Source organism: Bufo gargarizans, chromosome 3 (genome assembly GCF_014858855.1).
Source record: "Bufo gargarizans isolate SCDJY-AF-19 chromosome 3, ASM1485885v1, whole genome shotgun sequence".
Classification (NCBI taxonomy): Eukaryota; Metazoa; Chordata; class Amphibia; order Anura; family Bufonidae; genus Bufo; species Bufo gargarizans.
In genome coordinates this window covers 15646365-15665270 of record NC_058082.1, presented here as the reverse complement: position 1 = coordinate 15665270, position 18906 = coordinate 15646365, and the positions used below count along the sequence as shown (strand labels likewise).

The 18906-nt window shown below is 41.4% G+C and overlaps 1 protein-coding gene across 1 annotated transcript; it reads left to right on the top strand.

Annotated features, from left to right (window-relative positions):
* Window positions 1-17722: 17722 nt before the first annotated feature.
* On the top strand, window positions 17723-18697 carry LOC122931305 (olfactory receptor 52D1-like). The gene has a single exon (XM_044285371.1). The coding sequence runs from the start codon at window positions 17723-17725 to the stop codon at window positions 18695-18697; it is 975 nt and encodes a 324-aa protein (XP_044141306.1).
* Window positions 18698-18906: the final 209 nt, after the last annotated feature.

Below are 18906 nucleotides of genomic sequence, written 5' to 3'. Positions count from 1 at the left end.
TCTTTTCAGGGTGGCCGGAAACCTTCCCAGTATCAAAGGCAAATGCAAAGAAGCTGGTCAGTGAACTGGTGTGCAGGTATGGTGTCCCTGAAGTTATTGAATCAGACAGGGGTTCCCACTTCACAGGAGAAGTAATAAGGGAAGTGATGCAGGCTTTAGGGGTCACCCAAGCTTTCCATACAGCATACCATCCCCAAAGCAGCGGCCACATCGAGCGCCTAAATGGCACGCTCAAATTGAAAATTCAGAAAGCCATGGGAGGAAACTCAGCGGCCTGGGTCATTGTGTTTGCCCCTAGCCTTATACTCAGTCAGGACCACTCCAAATAGAAAGACAGGATTATCCCAATTTTAGATTCTGTTTGGAAGCGCCACCAGATTAGGATTGTATTTTCCACAACAGTTGCAAATGAACAATGATAGCCTAACAAGTTACATGTGGGCCCTCACAGAGAGGCTTGAGTACACCCATAAACAAGTGTGTGCTTCCCTTCCAGATTTAGTAGAAGGAACACACAGTCTGCAAACAGGAGACTGGGTGGTGATAAAAAGACACGTGAGGAAAGGCCTGGATCCCAGATTTGATGGTCCTTTCCGTCTTGTTGACCACACATACCACAGTAAAGGTTGAAGGAAAGCCTAACTGGATACAAGCTCACTGCAAGAAAGTTCCGACACCCAAAGATGAGGATCCTCCGCCCTAATCCTGGGAACAATGGCACTGAACCAACAACTGAAGAATAACTGGGACAATGCACTTATCTGACACCACCAGGGGCTGTTTTGAGGACTCAATAAAACTGACCCTAAAATTAAAGACTGTTGGATCTGTACTCACAGTCCAGTGAGTTCAAGAACTCTGCCTTATCTGCCAATCCCTTTGACTTTTAAAGAACTTATTCATATGTCTTGTTGGCCAGTTTGTCTCACAAAGAAGACAAGGGCCTGATGATCAAAAGAATAACTCCACTGCAGTCCCTCTCCCCATAGCAGTGTGGGTGGAGGCTCCCTGCTGGCAAGACAAACAATAATGCAAGTAGTGTTGATTATAATAGTAGTATATGCTGTGATTAAGCTTATGTTTATGTGCACCAACAGGTTCTGTACCAAAAGGAGAAACTACCAAGATTATTGTGAGGTCTTGGGAACTGCATCAATACATAAGAGGGAATCTGGCCTCCAGCTGGCAGTTGGACCTATCCCACCTGAAGTACCTCTGGATTAAGATGTCAGTTTCAAGATATCTCAAAATGGGGGAATTGTGAGGGATGAGAATCCATTTTGTATAAACATGTCCTCCATCTTGTGCATATGTGGAAAATGAATGACCCAGCTAGAAGGATGTAGGGAGTCTGTGTATATAGGTAAAGTGTGTTCTAGCTACAAGGCCAAGGTAAGCAGCTCCCTCGCTCCCCTTATCAGAGTCTGACATACAAGAGAGAGTTATGTTCCTTCTGAGGTTTCGGGATGTACTGCTGAGGAATGTCAACTTTGAGATAAGATGCTGCAGAAACATTTTAATTGTTAGAATTCTGTTAATTTTGCTTTCCACCCCTTTGGTGATGTGCCAGATTTGTCTGTGATTATCTGTAGTGTTATAAAAATGTATGGAAAAGAGACACAAATATAACGTGGCTCACCCGTGTCTGGTAGTGTGGTCAAGGTGCTCTGTTTTTAGGATGTTTCACCTAATCATCCAATGAACAATATAATTGCGTGATATAAATAAAAATAAAAACAGGCACTCACCAACTGGTATGTCTATAGTAGAATATTTATATGGTAAAATGTACAATAAAATATCACATAAAATTAAAACATATAATAATAAAATAATATAATGATAATATATATGCACTGAGCTTATCTGTGGTTGACAAAAATGCTCTTAGGTTCCAAATTGCTTGCATCAATAAATAAATGGTGATAATAGGTGGTGACAATTAATGAATGAATATTAATAATAATAATAGTGATAATACATATAAGAAAAAAGGAGAAAAAATATTATTAAGTAGATGGAGCAAGTGATTCTGTGTCCATATGAAATTGTTGCAGCAACTTGTTAATTTCCCTACATAGATTTAAGTCCAGTATTTGATAACACTGCTGTAGCAGAGTGAAGATACAAATGTATCAGCACACAGAGTCCACACTCCAAGTACAAGGATATAGATAATGTTCGGGTTGTTTAGATGGGGCGTCCCCCTCGCTGTAAAACCCTCTTACCTTGACTTGCAGAATGCTTGTAGCTGTGTATATAGTTAAGTCCTTTGTAGCGCTCGGTTACAGAGCTTTTAAACCTCCCGCTTGTTGCTCTCCGGTCTCGGCGTTCCACGTGATGTTGGTGCGTGTCACCTTCCAGGAAGCAGCATGCAGGGATCGCGTAATCTCGCGATAATTCCGATCGATTCCTCTTTTGCTGATATCAAAGGTTTATGTTAGCTGATAATATTGCCGATGATTTGTAGATCTCTTTTCCTCGGGTTCAGGTGGGTAGTATATCACTCGCAGGACCAGCCAGACGCGTTTCGAGGGGTCTCCCTCTTCCTCAGTGGCCTTTGCCTTTCTTTTGCTACAGAAGATCTTTTCAATGACTGTTGCTCTGAAATTTCTGTTTCCTCTTCTGTACCTTGATCTGTTGGTCCAGATTCCTCCATCAATTCTTCTGACTCTATTGTTATGTCAGATTCCTCTGTTGACTTCTCTAATAGTAGACCTTCAGGTGATGCCAAGATCTCTAATTAATTCTGTGGTTGTATAGTTATCTGTCGTATGTGAACTGAATGAATACATCTCATCTTCTTCATTAAAACTGTCAATTTCCCATTCTACATTTGATGTTGGTTTTGGTTGCTTTGGTTTGGAGGATTTCTGCTGGCTTAACAATTCAGCAGTCTGCTGTTCAGCTGGAGGATAGCCTCAACGTAATAACAGATTATGGTGCAAAATCCTTGTTCTGTTGCCACCTGACTCTGGTCTCACCTCATACACTGGATTGTTTTTGTGTTTCCTTCTAACAACATAAATCTTATCTTCCCAATAGGAGTGAAGTTTTCCTCGTCCCCCTTTTTCATTAAGTTCTTCACTAGAATTAAACTTCCTGGAGTAAGTTTGGCTCCATGACTTTTCTAGTCATGGTATTCCTTGCTTTTACATGCTGACTTATTTGCTGTTTTTGTAGCTATTGTAAAAGTTTCTGCCATTCTCTTTTTCCATGCAGTAACATTATCTGCGTAAGTCCTGTACTTCTCTGATACTGGGGTGTCAAACATTATGTCAATTGGAAGTCTAGGTGATCAAAGGTAGAAGGTAGAAAAGTGAATACCCTGTGGACAACTTGCTTTTCTTCTTCTGTAAGAATCCTCAATATAGACAATCTGTTCATTACCCTCTGGCTGATATGGAGTTGTATGAGAATTTTGAATTCTGCAGAGAAACAACTGATTCTCAAATTCTCTTCCCAGATCATGGTGTAATTTAGTTGGAAAGCCAAACTTTGGAGCCAAATCATTAAATATTGTGCTGCAGTCTTATCAGACTTGTTTGTGGTACCATATGCCTGTGCAAATCTTGTAAAATAATACATTACAACAAGGATGTACTGCTATCCTCCTTTGTACTCTTCCAGATCCCAAAAATCTATGGATACTAGTTCAAAAAAGGACAAGTGGAGACAATGTTGTTCAATGGCAGTCTGGTTGGTTCATTGGGACGTTTATCCTACATCACCTACGTTCTTTGGTGACATAATGCTCAATATCCTTCTGCATGTATGGCCAGAAGAAGCATTCTCTGACACGATTGACAGTTCTTTCTACTCCCAAGTATTCCATTTGTTAATTAAGCTCTTTGAATACTGTCCTGTGGTAGACTTTTGGCATGACTAATTGTAAGTTATGGCTAATCTTCCCATAAAGAGGTGTAATTTAGGCCATTCTCTGAATAAGGCAGTTATAGCTGGTGGTTTTGTTTTCCTCTCCTTCTTAGCTGGAAACCTGTTTTGATGTTTGTAGTGTAGCAGTCTTCTAATGTTCTTGTTTTACTCTTGTGCTTTCCTGATTTCTTCTTTTGGGAGCTGGTTCATGCTTGCTATAGGCTTTGTTCAGCTTCCCCAGCTGCACTTTCTACAGTTACAGGACACCACCATGGCGTATGTTCCTACTCTTGCATTTGGATCCATAGTATAGTCATCACCAGACACAATCTTAACTAGGAACCAGACTTCTCTTTTGAACAGAACACCAAACATAGGAGGGAAAGGGATGAGGGAATAAGGTCTTGAAACTAGGGAAAGGAGATGGACACCTCCTAGTAAAACCCTAATCAAAGTCCTGACTAACTACCAATATGAACAAACCCCAGAGGTAGGTAAGTTCATACACAGGAATACCTAGTGTCCTAACTCACCCTATAGGACCCTGGAACTAATGCCAGAACTGAGACAACATGTTACTCCAAAAGAAAGAATGAACAGGTCTCCCTCAGGCCTTAATACAAATGACAGGTAAATGCAACACACAAAAGAATCCAAACAAAATGCAAAAGGGAAAGAAAACACTTAACTTCAAGTGGCTATGGCAGCACCAGGAACTCAGTCGAGATCCACACACCAGCTATCCACAACTCCAACAGAATCCACAACTCCAAACCGCACAGCATGGTGGGTGAGACAACAATATATAGAGAAGGTTAAATGACCCTAATAGCCACACCTAGGGAAAGAAGGTGCGTCAAGCACCAGAAACAACACAGACATCATTTGATCCAAATGGAAAGCATGTGAGATCAAACCACGTGTTGCCAGTCTCACCGATCTCCTGCCACCTGGTGCGGGAACGTCCGTGACATCAAGATATGGTTGACAGATACAATCTCTCAGTGCTTCCAAGCATTCTTCAATGCTTCTCTGAAATTCTGTAGGAGCTGAGCCCAAAAGAAATACGGATCCATTCATATAATCCCCAGGGTGCTATGAAGGCTGTCAAAGGCTTACTGGATTCTTCCATAAATCCTTGGTGGTAGGCTTTTCCTTAATGAAGTACAGAAAACCAAGAACGTCCTCATAAACTATTCTGCATATATTGGATTCTAGGTATTGGAAAATGGTCAGAAACTGACTTCTGGTGAATTGCCCAATACATTTTCTGGTTGAATTAGAATTGGTCTTTAACAGTCCTCCTCATCATGCTGTTCACATTTTGACATCATGAGACGAAGACGACACCTAACAAATGACCAACAGTATATCGCCATTGCAAGGCTTCAAACAGGATGTTCTCAGACAGAAGTGGCCACTGCGCTTAGAGTGCAAAAGACTGTCAACAGGAGCAGTGGCATAGTGTGGGTTGCCAGCACCCAGGGCAAGCCAAGTATTGCACCCCCAACATGTGACCACGCCCCTTTTTACAGATAATGTTGTAGATGTCACCTGCAGTCCTATGTAATACCACAGATAACACAGTGATAACTCTCAGAGTACAGATAATGCAGTAGATGTCGCCTGCAGTCCTATGTAACACCACAGATAACACAAGGATAACTCTCTGAGTACAGATAATGCAGTAGATGTCGCCTGCAGTCCTATGTAACACCACAGATAACACAAGGATAACTCTCTGAGTACAGATAATGTAGTAGATGTCACCTGCAGTCCTATGTAATACCACAGATAACACAGTGGTAACTCTCTGAGTACAGGTAATGTAGTAGATATCACCTGCAGTCCTATGTAACACTACAGATAACACAGTGATAACTCTCTGAGTACAGATAATGCAGTAGATGTCACCTGCAGTCCTATGTAACACCACAGATAACACAGTGATAACTCTCTGAGTACAGATAATGTAGAAGATGTCACCTGCAGTCCTATGTAACACCACAGATAACACAGTGATAACTCTCTGAGTACAGATAATGTAGTAGATGGGTGTGAGGCCCCAGGATTCAGAACACGAACAGTGTGACCCCAAGTCTGGGGCCAGGCTTCGCCAGTGTGGCCCAAATTCTATATCCCCCCAAACAGATATTTGTATGGACATAACATACATTGCTATGAGATATACAGGAGAATACAGCACACACCTGTTACATCCAGTGACCTCTCCTGTGATGTAGACTTTCCTCAGCATCTTCATTCGGAGATAGGACCGTCATGATACCTTCTTTCAGCCGGGTCTCATCTCTGCAGAGTTTCACAGAAAACATTTTTAAATTCCTCACTTTACTATCATCCTCAGATAACAGACCTCCCCTCCCCCGTAGTGCCCATAACTATAATGCCCTCTGTATAATTATAATATATAATGTCCCCTCTGTATTATTATTAATATTATAATGGCCCCCTCTGTAGTATTATAGTAATAATTAGGGCCCCCCTTCAGCCCCTGCGACATACAGTCCGATGTAAAATACAACCTTCCCCCTGCCTTCAGCCTCTCCAGCATACAGTCCAATGTAAAATACATCACTTCCCCAGCATACAGTCCCATGTAAATAATATCACCTTCCCTCTCTTCGCCGCCTGCCTTCAGCCCCTCCAGCATACAGTCCCATGTAAAATACATCACTCGTCCTTCAGCTCCTCTAGCATACAGTCCCATGTAAGATACATCACTCTCCCGCCTTCAGCTCCTCCAGCATATAGTCCCATGTAACATGCAACCCCCAGAGGATGCCATCTGCCCATCTCTGCTGTCCATATACCAGGCCTACCAGTATCACCCCTTCATATAGCGCCTGCCCGCCTGGTCACCCCACACCTAACACTCAGGGAGACAAACCAGGCGGGCAGGCGCTATATGAAGGGGTGATACTGGTAGGCCTGGTATATGGACAGCAGAGATGGGCAGATGGCATCCTCTGGGCAGTACTGTCTCTCTGGTCATCCTTCACCAGTACCCTGCTTGCTTAATAACTTTGCTTTCTTTGTCTGTGCTGCACTAAACTCTGCTTAGGTCTGGTTTCTGTACTTTAGTTCTGTCCTGGTAATAATGCTCCCAGTAGCTCTAATGCCCCCCATAGATCCAATATATAATGATCCCCCCCATAGTGCCAGTATATATATAAAGCTCCTTAATTCCTCCCCAGTAGTGCCAAGTATATACAACCATCTTCTTTCCCCCTTCCATGGTGCCCCTAGCAGTGTGGACATTTAGTATAACTCCTAGGATTTCACTGAGGGGGCGCTCCCAGGATGTTCTGCAGCAGCTGAGGTGTGTATTATGATGTTCTACTACAGCTGAGGTACAGTGGGATGTGAAAGTTTGGGCAACTTTGTTAATTGTCATGATTTTCCTGTATAAATCGTTGGTTGTTACGATACAATATGTCAGTTAAATCTATCATATCGGAGACACACACAGTGATATCTGAGAAGTGAAATGAAGTTTATTGGATTTACAGAAAGTGCTATAACTGTTTACACACAATCAGGCAGGTGCTACATGTGGCCTCTGTTGTTGTCATTTTATTGATTCCAAAACCTTTAGAACTAATTATTGGAACTCAGATTGGCTTGGTAAGCTCAGTGACCCCTGACCTACATACACAGGTGAATCCAATTATGAGAAAGAGTATTTAAGGGGGTCAATTGTAAGTTTCCCTCCTCTTTTAATTTTCTCTGAAGAATAGCAACATGAGGGTCTCAAAACAACTCTCAAATGACCTGAAGACACAGATTGTTCACCATCATGGTTTAGGGGAAGGATACAGAAAGCCGTCTCAGAGATTTCCACCGTCTGTTTCCACAGTTAGGAACATATTGAGGAAATGGAAGACCACAGGCTCAGTTCAAGTTAAGGCTCGAAGTGGCCGACCAAGAAAAATCTCGGATAGACAGAAGCGACGAATGGTGAGAACAGTCAGAGTCACCCCACAGACCAGCACCAAAGACCTACAACCTCATCTTGCTGCAGATGGAGTCACTGTGCATCGTTCAACCATTCGGCGCACTTTACACAAGGAGATGCTGTATGCGAGAGGGATGCAGAGGAAGCCTTTTCTCCGCTTGAGGTCGGCTAAAGCACATTTGGACAAGACAGCTTCATTTTGGAATAAGGTGCTGTGGACTGATGGAACTAAAATTTAGTTATTTGGCCATAACAAGGGGCGTTATGCATGGAGGAAAAAGAACACAGCATTCCAAGAAAAACACCTGCTACCTACAGTAACATATGGCGGTGGTTCCATCATGCTGTGGGGCTGTGTGGCCAGTGCAGGGACTGGGAATCTTGTCAAAGTTGAGGGACGCATGGATTCCACTCAGTATCAGCAGATTCTGGAGACCAATGTCCAGGAATCAGTGACAAAGCTGAATCTGCGCCGGGGCTGGATCTTTCAAGAAGACAACGACCCTAAACACTGCTCAAAATCCACTAAGGCATTTATGCAGAGGAACAAGTACAACGTTCTGGAATGGACATCTCAGTCCCCAGACCTGAATATCATTGAAAATCTGTGGTGTGACTTACAGAGAGCTGTCCATGCTCGGAAGCCATCAAACCTGAATGAACTAAATATGTTTTGTAAAGAGGAATGGTCCAAAATACCTTCAACCAGAATCCAGACTCTCATTGGAACCTACAGCAAGCGTTTAGAGGCTGGAATTTCTGCCAAAGGAGGATCTACTAAATATTGATTTCATTTCTTTTTTGTGGCGCCCAAATTTATGCACCTGCCTAATTGTGTGTAAACAATTATAGCACTTTCTGTAAATCCAATAAACTTCATTTCACTTCTCAGATATCACTGTGTGTGTCTCCTATATGATAGATTTAACTGACATTTTTTATCGTAATAACCAACGATTTATACAGGAAAATCATGACGATTAACAAGGTTGCCCAAACTTTCGCATCCCACTGTATGTATTATGCGGTTCTGCAGCAGCTGAGGTGTGTTAGGAGGTTCTGCAGCAGCTGAGGTGTGTATTAAGAGGTTCTGCAGCAACTGAGGGGTGTATTAGGAGGTTGTGCAGTAGCTCAGATGTGTATTATGCAGTTTTGCAGCAGCTGAGGTGTGTATTATGATGTTCTGCAGCAGCCAAGGTGTGTGTTAGGAGGTTCTGCAGCAGCCGAGGTGTGTATTATGATGTTCTGCAGCAGATGAGGTATGTATTATGATGTTCTGCAGTGGCTGAGGTATGTATGTTCTGCAGCAGCTGAGGTGTGTATTAAGAGGCTCTGCAGCAGCTGAGGTAAGTGTTAGGAGGTTGTGCAGCAGCTGATGTGTGTATTAGGAGGTTTTGCAGCAGCTGTGTGTATTAGGAGGTTTTGCAGCAGCTGTGTGTATTAGGAGGTTCTGCAGCAGCTGAGGTCTGTATTAGGAGGTTCTGCATCAGCTGAGTTTGTATTAGGAGGTTCTTAAGCAGCTGGGGTGTATTAGGAGGTTCTGCGGCATCTGAGGTGTGTATTAGGAGGTTCTGCAGCATCTGAGGTGTGTATTAGGAGGTTCTTCAGCAGCTGAGGTGTATAAGGAGGTTCTGCGGCATCTGAGGTGTGTATTAGGAGGTTCTGCAGCAGCTGAGGTGTGTATTAGGAGGTTCTGCAGCAGCTGAGGTGTGTATTATTAGGATTAGGTAGGTTTAGTTTGGAGGGGGTCACCATTTGCCTCATCTGTCTGGGGCACCACAATGCCTTGTCCCGGCCTTGGTCTGGAATCAGTGTAACAAGAAGAGCACAGAAATATGGAGTAATCGGGTATTTATTTCTATAAAATCACTCCCATTGTCATCTGTAAATGATGAGGGTGGGAGGATTCCTACCATGGACATCGCCTGGAGAATATCTCACCAATTATCTTCAGCAGAGTGACTCTGTCCCCTAAGGAGACTTCCAGCATCAGGAGACCCAGCCGCACGGTATAAGAGCGTCTCTGTGACAGTGACCATACAGGATTCCACCATCTCCTCCAGTGACTGCTCCTTGCTGGTAAGATTCCTCTTGGAACCATGAGGTCAGGACACATCAATCTCCACCACTAGAGATGAGGGACCTTCTTCAGGTTCGTTGTGTGTCCGATTCTGTGCATTTCTTAAATAGTTACATTAGTACTTGAATCTCTTAAAAGCAGTAACATCAATATCTGAGTGACAGTGACACCCATCATCCATCGCTATGACGGCGTTAATAAAATGTGTTTAACCCCTTAAGTACCGGAGTGCTTTTTAGTTTTTTTTTTGCATTTTCATTTTTATTCTTCACGGAGCCATATCTTATTTTTCCATTCACAGCTGTATGAGGGGTTGTACTTTCTAATGCCACAATGTAATACGGCAAACAATGTGGGGGGGGAGCGGCAAATATATTCCAAACAGGGTGGAATTGGAAAAAGAACACAACTCTGCCACGGATTTATGGGTTTTATCCCTACGGCGTTCCCTATGTGACAAAAGTGACCTGTTCCCTTCATTCTCTGGGTCAGTACAATTACAAAGATATAGAGTTACATTGTTTTTTTTTGTGTTTTAATACTGCTAAAAAAATAATAACTTTGAAAAATATATATATATTTTCTCCATATTCTGACCCCCATAACTTTTATAGTTAGGTCTACGGAGCTGTGTGGGGTCTAATTTTTTGCATGACAATAATGTCGTTTTTAATACCATTTTGGAGTGTAACTTTTTGATCACATTTTATTTTAAAAAAAATTGTAAGTGAAGTGATGAAAAAAAGATGAGTCGGCCATTTTGATTGTTTTTCTTGTTTTGCAATTCACCGTATCAGATAAATATTTTAATAGTGCGGTGGTGTTTTCAGATTGGGTGATGCCAATGAGGTTTACTTTTTATTTTTTACTTTTTTATTTTTTTATTCAAGGGAAATGGGGGAAATTAAAATTTTGGGATTTTTAAAATATATTTATTTGACTTTTTTAAAAACTTTTTTAGCCCCTCTAGGGTGTTACAATGTGCACTAGTTAGATTTGCTTTAGGTTATACTGTCGTTCCATAGAACTACAGTATAAGCTGGATTTGCGGCTATTGTTGTGGGAACTGCAGATCTAATGCACTGGGTCTCTTAGAGTGAAGTACCGGCTTCCCTGATCGCCACACGGGGCAGCTGGTCCTAACTTGTAGGCTCGCTTGGTCATGGCTTTTAAAGAGTTAAATGCCTGCAAGCGGCAGAGACCCGCTGGATTTGGTGTCTGCTGAGCTCGCCATCGTGTGCCATATTGTAAAACCCTCCCAGCACTGTACATGTACTGCGCTGGGAGTCTAAGACTTAACCCATTGATGACCACTGCCATACATGTATGGCAGAAGTTGTCACTTTAAAGATGGCACCCACTTGCAAGTGCATCGGGCTCCATAGCCTTCAGGTTTCTTCTGTTTCAAACACCAGAGTCCCGGCCAATCAGCCATAATTTTAACCCCTCAGGTGCCGTGGTCAAATGTGGTGGCAACACTGCCTTTGAATAAATTGAATGTTTCATTCTGTAATGGAAAAATAACCATGACAGAAAACAAATGGCAATCTAATGGTGGCATGTTATAGTCACCTATAGTGACTTACCAAAAGTAAAGAAAGTAAGCAAAATATAAAATAAAAGTTCAAATCACCCCTTTTCCCTAAAATTACCCCTTCAACCGGGTAATGTATAGAGCGGGCTGCTGCAGTGAGCTGAGTGCTGGCTGTATCATACAGCAATAACCCAGCCGCAATGACGAGGAACGACAATCCTGCCGAACCCCGTCATATAACCCCTCAGGTGCTGCGATCAGCGCCAATCGTGGCACCTGTGAGGCCAGACAGTGGGATGCAGCTCCTTCTGATCCGAGCCCCCGCAGTGAAATTGCAGGGCTCCGATCGTATTCTATGGCAGCCTGAACGCTTCTGAAGCTACCCATAGCTGCCATGGTAACCTATCTGCAAGGTTCTAGCCCCTTAATGTGGCTAATAATTATAAATTATATCATTTTACATAAAAAAAATATTAACAGTAAAAAAGAATTAACATCAGGTATCATAGCATCTGAAAATGTCTGAACTATTAAAACATTTAAAAAAAAATCTTGTGCGCTAAACACTGTAACGGGAAAAAAAAACAAAAAAACACACGATTGGCCATTTTTTGGTCACCTTCCCCCCCAAAAAATAGAAAACAACAATCAAAAAGTCGTATGTGCCACAAAAATGGTACCAGTAAAAACTACAATACATCCTGCAAAAAACAAGCCCTCATAGAGCTCTGTGAACGGATGTCAGAATATGGCAATGCAAAGAAAATTTCGATTTTTTTCAAAGATTTTAATTATTTGTAAAGTAGTAAAACAAAAACAAAAAAATACAAATTTGGTATTACTATATTTGTATTGAGCCACAGAATAAGAACCGTATGTGATTTTTAGCGCACAGTGAACGCTGTAATGTCAAACCCCAAAACCTTGGCAAAATTGTATTTTGTTTTTTTTCTATGTAACCCCACAAGGAATTTTTTTTCAGTTTTCTAATAACGGACATGGTAAATTAAATGATGCCATTAAAAATGCATCTTGTTCGCAAAAAATTACCCCTCATATGGCTATATGAACTGAAAATTTTAATATTTTTGTCTATTGGAACGTGGGGAGGAAATAAAGAAACCTTTGAAGGCTATTTTTGTCTTTGATTGCATTTTACAAATTTTTGCCTAAAAATCACATTTTCAATTGGTCTTTATTAAATACATTGAGCCATTCTGTCACAAAGGGTTAATGTTTTTTCTAGCTGTGCATCCTACTTTCACTTTCACTTTGTGCCAGCCATCTAATAAGCCTTATCTCCAAACTACCAGGTCAGAAACACTTATTTAAGCCACATTCTTATCAGTAAGTTAAGGGCTGAGCTATAATGAGTGTTTATAAGGACAGAGAACAGAGATAAGGAGCCGTCAGCTCCCCAGATGATGGAAAAGAGAAAAAAATCTACAAGCAGCTAGTAGAGCATCCTAGCTCTGTACACAAGAAAGGGCTCCATATTTTAAATTTAAAAAAAATATATAAAAAATGATATTTAGCTCAAAAAAAGTACAACAGATACCAAAGGTGTACATAGCCTTTGAGGGGTGAAAATAAAAATAAATTAACAATTTAAAAAAACATCATAGTCATTGCCGCCACAGAAAACCCCAGTAGTATTAAAATCTAACAATTTTTATCGCATACACAAAAAATTCCTGCACAATCCAAAATTGTATCAATGAAAAGCACAGATCATCCCACAAAAATCTGCTTCATAGATGTAAATGTAAAAACGTTATCCGTTTTATATGTTTCAGTATTGAAACACCAGAAAAACTAAATGTAGTATCACTGTAATCATACTGACCCGGGGAATGAAGGGAACAGATCAGTTTTATCTCATAGGGAACGCTGTAAACACAAAACCCATAAAACTATATAAATGTGGTGTCACTGTAATCGTACTGACCCGGAGAATAAAGGGAACAGGTCAGTTTTATCTCATAGGGAACACCGTAAAAACAAAACCCATAAAACTATATAAATGTGGCATCACTGTAATCGTACTGACCCGGAGAATGTAGAGAACAAGTCAGTTTTATCTCATAGGGAACGCTGTAAATACAAAACCCATAAAACTATATAAATGTGGTATCACTGTAATCGTACTGACCGGAGAATGAAGGGAACAGATCAGTTTTATCTTATAGGGAACACTGTAAACACAAAACCCATAAAACTATATAAATGTGGTATCACTGTAATCGTACTGACCCGGAGAATAAAGGGAACAGGTCAGTTTTATCTAATAGGGAACACCGTAAAAACAAAACCCATAAAACTATATAAATGTGGTATCACTGTAATCGTACTGACCCGGTGAATGAAGAGAACAGGTCAGTTTTATCTCATAGGGAACGCTGTAAAAACAAAACCCATAAAACTATATAAATGTGGCATCACTGTAATTGTACTGACCTGGAGAATGAAGGGAACAGGTCAGTTTTATCTAATAGGGAACACCGTAAAAACAAAACCCATAAAACTATATAAATGTGGCATCACTGTAATCGTACTGACCCGGTGAATGAAGAGAACAGGTCAGTTTTATCTCATAGGGAACGCTGTAAATACAAAACCCATAAAACTATATAAATGTGATATCACTGTAATCGTACGGACCTGGAGAATGAAGGGAACAGGTCAGTTTTATCTCATAGGGAACGCTGTAAAAACAAAACCCATAAAACTATATAAATGTGGCATCACTGTAATTGTACTGACCTGGAGAATAAAGGGAACAGGTCAGTTTTATCTTATAGGGAACTCTGTAAAAACAAAACCCATAAAACTATATAAATGTGGCATCACTGTAATCGTACTGACCCGGAGAATAAAGGGAACAGGTCAGTTTTATCTAATAGGGAACACCGTAAAAACAAAACCCATAAAACTATATAAATGTGGCATCACTGTAATCGTACTGACCCAGAGAATGAAGGGAACAGGTCAGTTTTATCTGATATTATTATTATTATTTATTTTAAAGTGCTATTGATTCCATGGCGCTGCACATCCAGCTGGGGTTACACAGAAATAAAAGAACACAGTAAACAAGAAACTAATAACAGACTGGTACAGAGGGGTAGAGGACCCTGCCCACAAGAGCTTGCAATCTATAAGGGAAGGGGAGAACACAGTAGATGAGGGTATAGGCTGCTCTTGTGGTTGTGTGGTGGCAGCATGCTCATTGCAGATGGTAGGCTTTCCTGAAAAGGTGGGTTTTCAGGTTACTCTTGAAACTTTGGATGTTGGGGGAGAGCCTGATGTGTTGGGGTAGCGAGTTCCAGAGTGGGGGAGAGGTACGTGAGAAATCTTGTAGTCGATTGTGTGAGGAAGTTGGTAACAGATGAGAGAACTGAGGAGGGGGTCCTGTGAGGATCTGAGATTACGTGTTGGGATATATCGAGAAAGCAGGTCCGAGATATAAGGAGGGGACAGGTTGTGGTTGTCCTAATATGTAGTTGTAAGTGTCTTAAACTGAATTCGCTAGGCAATGGGGAGCCAGTGAAGAGATTGGCAGAGGGGGAGGCAGAGGAGAAATGAGGGGAGAGGTGGATTAACCTGGCAGCAGAGTTGAGAATAGATTGGAGGGGTGCAAGAATGCTGGATGGGAGGCCACACAGGAGGATGTTGCAGTAGTCCAGGCGGGAGATGATGAGGCCATGCACTAGTATTTCAGTTAACTCAGTGGTGAGTAAGGCGCAAATACGTGAGATGTTCTTAAAGGGTTTCTGTCACTAGAATTTTCACTATTAAACCGGCTGACATTAGCGATGTGCTAATGTCGGCTGCACCTAACTCTGCTATTCTTGTGATTATTCATGCCCCCATTACTGCAGAATTATTACTTTTATAATATGCAAATTAGCCTCTAGGGGCGTTGCTTCTGCTCCTAGAGGCTGATTACACGCCTTTAAAGTCTTGATTGACAGGGCCAGGCAGCGTTGGCATCCAACTGCTGCCCCGTTCGCTGGGGAAATCTCACGGCGTTCAGTATTCGGCGCAGGCACGATGAGGGAAGGATGCTCGTCAGCTGCCAGCTTCCTCGACGCGCCTGCACGGAATACTGAATGGCGCAAGATTACCCCAGCGCACAGGGGGGCAGAAGGATGCCAACACTGCCTGGCCCTGTCAATCAAGACTTGGAGGGCGTGTAATGAGGTGGGAGAACGGAGCCTTGAGGAGCAGGAAAAAAACACCACTCTTCTACTAGAGGCTAATTTGCATATTATAAAAGTAAGAATCCTTTTAAGTTGGAAACGGCAGGTGGAGGTGAGCGTTTGGATGTGTTGGCTTAAAGGACAGGACAGAATTCAATGTTACCCCCAGGCAGGGAACACCGTAGAAACAAAACCATAAAACTATATTAAATTTGGTATCGCTAACCCAGAGAATGAACGGAACAGGTCAGTTTTATCCTATAGGGAATGTCGTAAAAATAAAACCCATAAAACTATAGAAATGTGGTATCTCTGTAATCGTACTGACCCGGAGAATGAAGGGAACAGGTCAGAATTGGTCCAAAATAGCTTTTTGTTGTTGTTTTTTTTATTTTATATATACAACTGCTAAGATGAGTTTTTGTTGCAGCAGCTTAAAGGGATTCTCTGGGAATTAAGAAAATGAAAATATGTAAATATTACTTTATTATAAATATATTATTAGTCATTAGTTATAATGGCTCGTTTTGTCTGGGGAGCATTCATTAGGAGAAATAAAATAGCCGCTGTCCTATTAGTACATATAGAATCCCACAGCAGGACAAGTTACTTCACAACACTGAGGTAAAGAGCTGCCTCATCCTCCTCTCTGCTTGTCAGGATTTATGATACAGTTTAATATGATTTTTAGCTGAATCTTTGTGGGAATGGAGTTCAGGAGGAGACATGAAGTACAGAGAGGATGGACAGGACAGACTGTGGTAATGGAGACTGTAAACAAGTGCTGCTGCTCATCAGCCACATCTGCTCATGAACTCAATTCCAACAGAGATTCAGCTAAAGATCTTATCATCATTCAGGATCATAATCCCTGACAAGCAGAGAGGAGGATGAGGCAGCTCTTTAGCTCAGTGTTGTGAGGTGACTTGTCCTGCTGTGTGATTGGTAGTGTTGAGCACGAATATTCGAATAGCAAATTTTTATCGCGAATATCGTCACTTCGAGAATTTGAGAATATTTTGAATATAGTGCTATATATTAGTTATATCTGAACACATGATTCCTCTCTGCTTCTTGCTTGTGGGACAATGAGAAGGAAGCAATGTCAAGTTCACAACAATACTTGCACCAGTGCACCAATTAGTAATCTGTAGTCAGACCTGATAAAATGTGAAGTTGCACGTACTGCGAAAAAATATTCTAATCACTGCCGATTAGCGCAATCGCGAATATTTTGGAGCACTTGACTCTATCTGCATATAAAGCTATTGTAATGCTCTGCCGTGCCAACCATTTTCTCCAGTCTCAGGAGAAACTCATGAAACTTCTAGCAGCTTGAAAAATGTAGCCAAAGTGACCTGCGCCTCTATTTCGCATTACGAATTTGCATTACACGATTTTTACATTGCCGATTTTTCTCAGTCCATAAAATAATCTCGAATTCTCGAAATTCGTGAATTTATGACGAATATTCTACAAAATATTTGTGAAATATTGCGAATTTGAATATAGCCACTGCCGCTCATCACTTGTGATTAGGATAGGTTTTGTGTGTACTAATAGGACAGCGGCCATTTTGTTTTTCCTAATCATTGCTTCCTAGACAAAATGAGCAATTATAACTAATGTAAGGTATTTGGGAATACAGTATATTTATAATGAAGTATTTTCATTTTCTTAATTCCGAGAGAACCCCTTTAAGGCGAGTGTGACCAGACCCTCATTCCCTCAAAACATTCCCTGATCAAATTCACTAAAATCTACACAATTTCATCTTTCTATTTTTTCCTTTCACTTTCTCTACACTCCTTTCAGGTCAGCAGCTAAATACACTATCACACTTCTGCTGGGTCACGATAGGCCTCTTCCTGCTTGTTGTCTCCCTGAATTAATTCAATCATACTTAATACACACAAAGTTCAATATACATCATTGTACACGTATGTGTTTTGGATTAGATATAAGATTGTTTTGGTCATAGTTTGGAGATGAGTTTTCTGTCATGTATCTCAGTGTTACTTGTGTTGTGTTGCAGATGTCCTGTACGGTACATTATGGAAATATCGAACCTAACAAGTATCCACCCAGACTACTTCCTCCTGATGGGAATCCCTGGCCTGGAGGAATCTCCTCTCCTGCTCTCCATCCCATTTTTTGTCATGTATGTCATGTCTCTTCTTGCAAACTCCATCTTGATCTTGGTCATTGGATTAAACAAGACCCTCCAGCAGCCCATGTACCTGTTCATGATGATGCTGGCCATCTGTGACATCCTCCTGGGCTCCACCACCGTACCCAAGACTCTTAGCATCTTCTGGTTTAATTGTCAGAAAATTTCCTTTACTGGTTGTCTTGTCCAAACATTCTTCATTCATTTCAGCTTTGGCACAGAATCCGCCATCTTGTTGAGCATGGCCTATGACCGATTCTGTGCCATTTGCCGCCCATTAACTTACTCATCAAATCTTACAAGCTTATTAATAATGAAGCTGTTGGTCTTCACCCTCTCCCGCAGTGTTTTTATGGTCACTCCTTTTGTCTTCCTCCTTGACAGGCTTCCATACCAAAACAGCATTGTAATAGAGCACACGTACTGTGAGCACATGTCTATGGCCAGGTTGGCTACTGCCGATATACTGGTTAATGTGGTGTATGGACTCATCATAGCAGCATGTGCAACCGGTGTAGACATGATTCTTATTGTCTTGTCTTACATTGTGATTATCAGGGCAGTTCTAAGACTGCGATCCTCAGAAGCTCGTCACAAAGCCTTCAACACATGTGTGTCTCATGTCTGTGTCATCATCCTCTTCTACACTCCAGCCTTCTTTTCATTCATTGCCCATAGAGTTGGCCATAAATATGTTACTCTTCAGGTTCACATCCTGGTGGCAAATCTCTATGTCCTTGTCCCACCCATGATGAACCCAATCATCTATGGGGTCAGGACAAGGGAAATCAGACAGTGTGTCTTTGCTATGTTTTGTAGCATGAAAGCTAGAGACCTCCACAGATTTTGGGGAAAATAGTCCAAAGCAATGTTCAAGGCAATTTTATATTTACGCCAATAAGTTTGTATTGCTTGGACCACCGCAGTCTCTAGTCTTAGTTGAGACATTGAGGAGTTGTGAGTGTTAAGGAAGGAAAGGACATGGGTTCTGTATTTGTCATGACAAGCAGAGAAAATCTATTCCCACCACTCAATAGCAAAAGAAAGTTCCATAGCAAGTGATACTTA

What these genes read in the sequence shown, in the direction of transcription:
- LOC122931305 (XM_044285371.1), top strand. Translation starts at nt 17,723, where the DNA reads ATGGAAATATCGAACCTAACAAGTATCCACCCAGACTACTTCCTCCTG.